This window comes from Lynx canadensis, chromosome C2, assembly GCF_007474595.2.
Source record: "Lynx canadensis isolate LIC74 chromosome C2, mLynCan4.pri.v2, whole genome shotgun sequence".
Lineage (NCBI taxonomy): Eukaryota > Metazoa > Chordata > Mammalia > Carnivora > Felidae > Lynx > Lynx canadensis.
The window spans coordinates 10,129,034-10,138,653 of record NC_044311.2 but is presented as its reverse complement, the minus strand read 5'-3'; the positions used below and the strand labels follow the sequence as shown (position 1 = coordinate 10,138,653).

Genomic DNA, 9,620 nt, shown 5'->3' with positions numbered 1-9,620 from the left:
CGTGAACCAAACCAAGTATGTGCCTTCAAGTAGCTGAAAACCATACCATAATAAAACCAAGGTATGACGTTTTTAATTCAACATATATAACACGAATGTTTCCTACGTGTGTCTTAACTCAATCATGAGACAAAAAGAGTTTCACAATCCGGAGCTCACGGCACTTGGTTCCTACCTGTGTGATACACAACATGGGCAACCTGTCTCACTTCACGGCAACATTAAGAGATTCTAATTTAGTCACAGATATATTCCCTACGGCACAGTTGACGCTTTGCATCAGCTCGCCAGATACTGGTTATCTATCATACGAACAAACTAGAGGCTCCCTCCCTGGAAGTTCACTGTCACCTCAAGACACTGCCTTCCTCAGAGAAACCTCCCCTGTTCTGGGTCAGACCACCGCTCTAGTGACCCCATGCTTGCAACTAATGGCTGCCCCCACCAGAGTGCAAGCCCCAAGAAAGGCTCCACGAGAGGCTCCACAGCACGTGTTCGTGGCAGCAGATAACCACCAGACGAGCGGAAAGGATCGAGCGCTCCGTCGCCCCGCCGCCGTCGGCGCGCGTGAAAGCCGGAACGTCCTCCCCCGAGCCTCCCAAGAACTGGCTGCGACCGAAACCCCTCATGCCCGTCCCCGCCAGGCCCGCGCTCGGGATACAGCCTTCGAGGAGTTAGCCGCCGCCGCACGAGGGAAAAAACGCGAGAGAAATCTGAGGTCCCGCCAGCCTAAGAGCCAGGGACGCTGGAGTCCTCGCGTGAACTTCGCACGGCGAACTCTCACCCCTGACGTTATCCCTACGCGAGAGCCGGGGACCCTGAGCCACAGCCGGCGCGCGTCACCCCCAGCCAATCCGGGACCTGCCCCACCCACCGCGCACACGCACGCCCCTACCGGGACCCTCGCTTGCCGGCCGCTGGTTTCTGATTGGTTAGGATCAGGTGTGGGCGGGACAAAGAGAAGCCGGCTTTACAGCGGGCGTGGGCGAGAGCCTGAAACCGGTTGGAGCTTGACAACCGTCTGGAGTTTAAGAGTTCCAGTCATTGCAGGCAAGTGAAGCTTGAGGGAGTCTTGGGAGCGGAGGACTGCCGACCGTGGGGAGGGAAGAAGTGGTGCAGCGCTTGGCTGGGCCGAGAGCGCCTTGGGAGTGTTGGGGGCCGCGGGGCTGGGAGGAAGGGGCGATGTCCAGGTTGAACGGGACGAGGTGTAATTGGAGGGTCTCAGGCCCGACCTCGTGGTTCAGGGACAGTTGGGGGTCCCGAGACAAAGCCTGACGGCCTGTCTGGTGAGGGGATACGGAGCCAACGAGAGGATGAAACCAAAGCTTGTGGAGTGAATCGTGGCCGAGAGGGAAGACTCGGGGAGAGGCAGTAGTGAGAGACCCATGGAAAGGCCTGGGGCCGACCTCAGGGAGCCGGTAGCTGGAGCAGGGAGCCTTCTGGAGAGTGGGCCCGCGAGGTGGTGAGGAGGAACTGGGAGGGCGAGCGCTCCGGCCCGCAGAGTCCCGACAAGGTCACGGGAAGAGACAGGGGAGGAGGTTCTAAAGGTTGAGAGCGTAAAACCACACGACCTTACCCTTCTTTACGACCCCGTGTTTCCTCCCACCGTTGGCGATCCTCTCTTACCCTAGGGAGGTAAGAAGCCCTCAGGCCCTGTATAAACATCTGTGAAGGAATTTAAATTTCTTCCTGAAAGTTAAGCCTGCCGGTTAGAGATTAGAAAACATAGCGCGGGTTTAGAATTGGGAGCCGCTGAAATGATTCGGCGGTGTTAGTCTCCTTTCTCTTGTTAGTACCGGTGTGGGCAGCAGCTATTTCCCTGTATGGGGTAATCCCCACCGCAGGAATCTGTGCTTCGGGAAGTACCCAAGCACTTTCGAGTATGACCGGTTTAGATTGAAAAGTTCAGACAGATTGAAGTGGTACCAGGCCCTAGCAGCACAAACATGTTTGAGTCATGTATACCAGGGAATCTCTTACTTCCTTGTGCCCCAGAATCACTTGAAGAGGGCTTCTTAAAATGCAGATTCCTTGCGCCCTGCCCCTGACTCAGTAAATCAGAATCTCCAGGGTGGGACCTTTGCAGCCATTTTAAGCGAGCTGACAGGTAACCGATGAAAAATCGAAATTTGAAGCCCTTGTTAATAGTTCCTGTGACCAAATGACGGGCTGTGAAGATCCTTCAGTCTGTTACATCATCTCCCTGATGTCTTTTCTAGGTTCCCATGCATTTGGAAAGGTCTTTGGTAGTATCTTAGTAAGTTTAGACAGTAGTGTTTTCGAACTGACTTTGACTATTTGGTCATCAATGGCTCTTTTTGTACCTGTTCAGCTTTTTTTGACAGATCTGGGTTCATTGCTATGGGCAGATGAGAAAATTAAAATAAAGGAAAATCTAGAAGTGGTGCTAGTGAAAAAAAAAATCTATTCAAAGCACAGTTCAAATTGTTGGAAGAGTCAAGTCACTGGGGAAGGAAGTTCCATTTAATTTTATGCATGACTTGCATATTTTTACAATTCAAAGAAAGAAATGCAAGCTTTTGTTAGGGAATGGATTTTAATATTTTTCAGATTAACTATATTACCAGCATCATAAGATTGATGCTTTGGCAATATATTGTCAATCAGAAGAACTCTGGACTGTGTATCAGGAGATCTGGGTTCTAATTTTACCCTGCCAGAGATGTATTCTTGGTGTTGAGCAGTTCATATAACCCTTCATAACCCTTCTTACGTGTGTAAAGCTAGGCTTTTGGCATGGATTAATCATCTCGGTGGTTATTCTCAAATTATATCACCCATAGTTATTGATCCTGATACTTTAAAAGTTAGCCATTTTCAATTTATGTGCTGTAAATCATAAATATTTGGGAAACTTTCAGATGAAAATTAGAAAGAGAATTATCAAAATCTTACACTCCTGCAAGGAGTGTTATGAATATGTAGTATATTAGAATGTATAAGATGATCTAAAAATGTAATATGAAGTATAGTACAATAAATCTGGTATAAGTGTTGAGTTTTTAATATTCCTCTTTATTTTATCCTCAGATGTGCACACAAGGTGTTCTTGATCAGAGACAGGTTATTATTAGTCACTTAAAGCAAATAGTGACCAAATTATTCCCCCATACCCGTATTCTTACCCTAGGGATTACTTTCTGAAAACCAGATCAAATGTCCTACCCGTCTATGACCTTCCATCATAGGTGAGGAATGGAGATCAATGGATTTTCTTCTTTTATGTACAGGAGAGAGACTGCCATCCCCTCTCTCCTGAAAGAGGGAGACAAAAAACTTTTGCTCCATTGACCTGTTGAACAATTACAGTGATCCAGATGTGAGAGATTAGAGGAAAGATTACTGACTTTCTTGCTTTTAGAGATAATTCCCAAATGACTTCTTAGTTTAGGAATAAATAAGGCAAAAGGAAAAAAATGAATGTATCTGCAAAAGAAGATGCTAGTTTTTAAAAGTGGATTGTGTTATAGAATAGTTTTATAGAATAGGTTCCTGTGGTTGCAAGGAACCAAGCCCCACTCATGTTATCATTTCTTTAAGAATTAAATAAGCACCTGGGTACATACAGTTTGGCATTTTTCTTACTGACCAATTAAACTCTACAAATGTGTATAATTGTTATTGCTTTCACTAAATATTCCTAGATAAAATATACCCGAGAATAACTTTAATTGTTGCAGTATATTATTTTTAAATTTATTCAACAAATATTTTGTGGTATGCTTACTATGTGCAAGTGTGTGAGGCAGTGAAGATAGATATAAGCAGGGCAGATTAGCCTCCTGACTTCAAGGATTCTAGCAAGAGAAACAGATACTTATAAGAAAGTTTTTATAGAGAAAGCATGAGGTCCTATAGGACTGCATAACCGAAGCAATTATCATAAACTCGGAAAGTCGAAGACTTCCAGTGGCCATCAGTTAAGATAAGAACCTGAGGGGAGCCTAGGTGGCTTGGTTGAGCATCTGATTCTTGATTTCAGCTCAGGTTGTGATCTCATGTTTTGTGGAACTGAGCCCCCACATCGGCTCTGCATTGACAGCATGGAGCCTGCTTGGGATTCTCTCTCTGTCCCTCCCTGGCTCATTCTTTCTCTCTCTCAAAATAAATAAACTTTTTTTTTTAAAGATTAGAACTCGAAAAATGGGAGGAGTTAGCTAGGAAAAATATCTGAAGGAGATGGAAAGGAAGGAAAAGTGTTAGGCAGAGAAATCAGCTTGTGCGGAGACACTGAGGTATAGAGAACATCTTTAAGAAATTTAATATGGTTATAATGTGGGATTCTGTTGGCAAGAAAGGTGGAAGGAGGATCTGTGATGAGCTGTTAGGCCTTTCAGAAGCTTATAGTTAGTTTTGAAAGCAACAAATAAGCGTATACTGGACTAAAATATAATGTTTAATCTCTCCATCTAGTCCATTTATGTAGTTTCTTGAAGGCCAGTCTCAAATATTTCTCTGAAAGTTCCCAAACCTACTTTATTTAAAAGATACCACACTCTAAATTCATTTCTCATTGTCTCTGTTATGCTCTTGGCAAGTAATCATGCTCTTTCGTGTCCCTTAAAAAAAAAAATCTAATTTTTAACCATTAATTGTTTCAGTGTTTGTTTTAACTCTTCACATATACAGTGAGCGTCCTGAACTTAGAGCTTGTTGAACCTTGTATATAATAAAAGCTCAGTAAGTAGGGATTTATTCAATTAGTAGGTGATGGAGTACAAAAAAAGAAGAGAAAGTCTAGTTCTAATCTGAGTTTCCTCCTATTTAGCAGTGTGATGCTGCACAACTCTAGATTAAGGTTTTCTTCTCTGTCAGATGACAGAATTGGACTCTTCCGAATGGGGATGAGGGTTTAGAAAGATGATTTCACTTTTCAAACTAAGCACTACGCCCCCCTCTAGAGTTGGATTTTCTTTGAGGGTCTTACCTACTCTTTACATCCCCTGGAATAGCAAAGTGTTGAGTGAGAGTTATTATTGAAGGGAGTATGGTGCACTGGAAAAACCCAGAAATGAAGGTGAGATGTTATATGGGTAGTGGGATGGGCAGTTGACTTTTGACTTTACTGTAAATGACACTAATCAGAGACTTGCATACTATGTTTGACTCCCTTATTTTATCTTGGGTAAAGTTTATAGGCAATTTAAATCAGTTCAGTGAAGAAGGAAGTATATGTATACTGTGACTAAGGTGAAACTGAATTTTTTACTTTCTCATTGTGATGAAACGCCTATTAAATAGCTTCCTGTGTAAAGGGATATGACTGAAAAAGGGAGAATGGAGTCTTTGGTCTCTGTGGTAATGGCAGTGAATCTTTTTTTTCCTGCCCCCCCTCCCCTATCCATATAATGATCAGGTTAATATCTTGCCTTTTTTGGTACCACTTACAGGGGTAATATAAAAGAAGGTAGACATTTTTAAGAGGGAGGCCCAGGAAATGTAAGGTATGGAAAGGGAAGTAGAACTGAAGCTTAGGAGATATTCATTCATTAAGAAGATGAATTAAGGGGGTCCTGGGTGGCTCAGTCCATTAGTCATCAGACTCTTGGTTTCAGCTCAGGTTATGATCTCACAGTTTGTGAGTTCGAGCCCTGCATCAGGCCCTGCACTGACAACATGGAGCCTGCTTGGGATTCTCTCTCCTTCAGTCTCTGCCCCTCCTCGCTCACTCTCTCTCTCAAAATAAATAAACATTAAAAAATAGATGAATTAAGAACAGCCCTGGGGGCATTCAGTTTTTGGCCAGTGCAGTTATTCATTTGCTGCAGTGATGGTAGAAATGATAACCCTAAGTAGAAAACTAAAAGGCTATGTTATGTTCAATTGAACATAAATTATGCTTAAAAAGAGGCATTTCTAGCAGTTGTATTTAAAATAAAAGCTTTGTCCTAAAAAAAAACAAAAAACAAAAAAAGCTTTGCCCTTAATAATGAGCTAAAGTAGAAATTTTGGTTATTCAGACTGTCATTTTTTCCCAAAACAGCCACTATCAATAATAGAGATTACTGTAATAGGTTGGAAACTATTCAGAGGTGAGAACTGAACCAGGTAGCATGTTGGAGTCAGTAAGTCAGTCTCAGTTGAAAGCAGTGAAAATTACACTTAGAAGTGCTTAGTAGGATATTCAACATGTTTTGAAGAGGCAGTAAGGACTGTTGGTTTGGTTTGAGTGAAGTTGTTAAGTTGAAGTTGTTTAAGGGTGAAAATAGCCAGAAAATTAATAGCTACTATTTTAATTGACAAAAGTTATTTCAGTTAAAAAAAAAGTTTTCACTGTTATCAGTGACGTGGTGCTAAAAAGGAATTGGTTGTGTTGGATAAACATCAAAACAGTAGGTGGGAATAACTACAGCCCTCCCTAAAGGTAGCTATGGGTTAAAAATACAGTTAGTTTCTAAAAAATCCTTCTTAAACTTCATGTGGATACACACTAGGTTTTTATGTAGAAACTAAGTATTTTAAGTACATCCAGCCATTCAGTGTTCTAGATCCTTTTAATTGCAGAACCTCTGGAAACTCTCTTTCAGATTCTTCAGTCACTATGTCAACCGGCACAGATGTTTCTCTTTCTTCATATGATGAAGATCAGGGATCTAAACTTATCCGAAAAGCTAGGGAGGCACCGTTTGTTCCCATCGGTAAGCTTGTGATGTTCTAATAATCAGTCTATTGTAAGCTTTAGCGCAGTAGAAATGTGGTCAGTTCATCAAGCATATCCTGAAAGCATTTATTTTCATATATTTTTTTCATATGTTGTTGAAATATGTAAGACTGGCTTGGTAGAACTCTCTATGTAAGACTGGCTTGATAGAACTCTCTATAAAAAGTTCTTCTGTGTGTATTCAGACTTCTTTTATTGACTCTTATTTCAATGACTGTTTTGGGGGACCTGAAGATCACCCTCAGTCCAGTGATTTGCTAGAAAGACTCACAAGACTCAAAAAAACCTCTTATACTCACAGTTATGATTTATTACAGTCTCTGCTATATTAACTGATTCCCTTCAGGAAGGGAAATAGGACTGAAAGTAGAAGTTCCCTTGACACTGTTAAAGCATCTGCTGGCTCCACAGCCCACATTTTGAAGATGATCTTAACTTTCTGAACCTGCTACTATTTTGCTGCCAATTAAGGAGTTTTGGTTTTGAGGGGGGAAAATTAAAAACTCAATTTGTATGTTAATTAATGATCTCATAAAGCATCCTTATAAAAATAGTCAAAAGTACATTGATTGACAGTAAAGTCATTTTGGTTCCCTGCCCCCTTGCATGACATGCTTGTGACGATTGGTTTTACAGGAATGGCAGGGTTTGCAGCAATCGTTGCGTATGGACTATATAAATTGAAGAGCAGGGGAAATACTAAAATGTCTGTTCATCTGATCCACATGCGCGTGGCAGCCCAAGGCTTTGTTGTGGGAGCAATGACTCTTGGTAGGTTCCAACAGGAAATTTTCAAGTTTGTAATTCCCATTAATAGATTTCTTTGTAAATAAAACAAGGCAGCTTGTAGCTGACTTTGAAGTAGTTTGTAAATGTCACTTATATTTATTTTCACATAAAAATTGGATTAATAAAAATAGTTCAAGTAGTGACCTATTTTTACTGTCTGTAATATATCTTACTAATATTTTAAAGAAAGATAATTCTGTGCATCACAGAACTTATAATTTCACTGAGGAGTCTAGATATGTATATAGGTTGGCAGTAAGATCCATTATCTGGGAGAGACATATGATTGTTATTTCACTGAATTTTTGACAGTGGGAAAGATTTTTATTAATATAAGTATTACATTCTTTTATTGGCTTTACTTGATGTTACATAGCAAGAGTGACTCCTTTTAAAGTTGTAAGATAAACATTGATTGTTCTTTAAAACAAGTATTTCAATAGTCCGAGCTACCTGGGAAACTACATAAAAGAATTTTAGAAGTGTAAATAGTTTAAGAAGGCAGGAGTGTAAGCAGTTTAGGGTCTTGTTCCCCTTGTAAATATCGCATGGTAGCAGGATGCTACTTTTAGCTATTTTATGAACTGTTTTCAATTTTCTTAACGTCACGGGAAATATTTAAATGCTTAACTAGCATTCTTTTTCTTTAGGTATGGGCTATTCCATGTATAAGGAATTCTGGGCAAAACCTAAACCTTAGAAGATGAGCAGCTGTCTTGGTTTTGTTGGTGGTGCTTGCTCCAGACATCTCATGTTGAATTTATATGTTTATGTTGAAAATAAATGGTTTGAATGGGTCAGACAATAACATGGTAATTTAAATATTGTTTTCCTTTCTTGCAGGCTCAATTTGCCTGGTAACCAAATTACTAATGACTAGTTAGCTAGGTCATTCCGGAGAGTCAAATTAGCACAAAAGAAACATGTCACTTTTAAATGTACTTGTTAGTGGTAAAACATGCATCTTCTTAAAGCCTTCTGATGAAATGAGTTGTAAAGAGAACAACTTGGCAATCCTGAAGTCCTCCCAGTTGCTGCAGATTATCACATGCTTTTGATGTTATGTAGGAATCCTGTTTAACTTTTTTCTGCCTGTTTTGCAGACTGGTTGAGTACTTCAGTTTTTAGGGCTGGTTGGCTCTTAGACCCCTTTCAGAGCAGTGCATGGAATATGCTTCCCCACAACTGAACATGTGTGTGTGTGTGTTTAAACCAAACTTAAAAAGCTGATAACAGCTGCTTAGAAGTAGTATTTATTTCAGCATCATATGTAAACATGAGAATTACTTAAGTATGAGTCCCAGTTTAGCTTTTTTTATAATTGCAGAATTATATTTATGCTGTTGTATTAGAATAATTTTTAAATGTCATCTTGAAATAGAAATGTGTGTTTTAAGTACTAATTCTAAGGTAAATGAAAAATACTTTTTAAATGTATGAAATTTGTTTATTTTTCTTTGGAAGAATCATAAATGTAACAAATTACCTATAATCGAAGTGATTAGTGATTGATTTATCAGCAAGGTGGTTTGGTCAGACATTATACGCAAACTTTGGTATACTTTAGAATGCTTTATTGCACTTGTGGAATTTTCTTGTCTAACCTGAATTTACATTCCATGGTGATAACATGGTAAATGTAGTGTTATTAAAGTAAGTGAACACATCAGTCGTCTTGTATTTCTTTCAGTTTGGAAAAAATAAATCACAAGGATCAAGTTCCAAGAAAAGAGAGAATGTCTTATACCTTTGGTAGGAACTATGGTTAAAAAATATTTACTAAATAGGAATAATGGTTAACATTTATTGAACATTTATTATGTGCCACACACTGCTCTAAGTGCTTTTCATGTATAATGTCATTTAGATTTCCTAACAACCCTAAGGGGTAGGAACTATGATTCTTATTTAACAGGAGGAGACTGAGGCATGAACAGTATAAATATCCAACCCAGGGTCCCATAGCTAGAGAGGATTGTTGGTTTGGAACTAGAACCTGGGCAGTTAAGTGGTGGGTGCCAACAGGTTTTAGAAAAGTTGGCCTTTGTGAAATCAATGCTGGAGTGGCAGCAGTTATTGTAAATTAATAAAATTAGACAAGAGGTTATAGCATGGGCTTGACTCACCACTGACTGTATAACCTGGATCA

The 9,620-nt window shown here is 40.1% G+C and overlaps 1 protein-coding gene across 1 annotated transcript; it reads left to right on the top strand.

Annotated features, from left to right (window-relative positions):
• Nucleotides 1-954: 954 nt before the first annotated feature.
• HIGD1A (HIG1 hypoxia inducible domain family member 1A) lies at nt 955-9,140 on the top strand. Its single transcript, XM_030330088.1, has 4 exons — nt 955-1,050; nt 6,549-6,659; nt 7,319-7,453; nt 8,122-9,140. The coding sequence occupies exons 2-4, from the start codon at nt 6,563-6,565 to the stop codon at nt 8,169-8,171; spliced, it is 282 nt and encodes a 93-aa protein (XP_030185948.1). The 5' UTR covers nt 955-1,050; nt 6,549-6,562; the 3' UTR covers nt 8,172-9,140.
• Nucleotides 9,141-9,620: the final 480 nt, after the last annotated feature.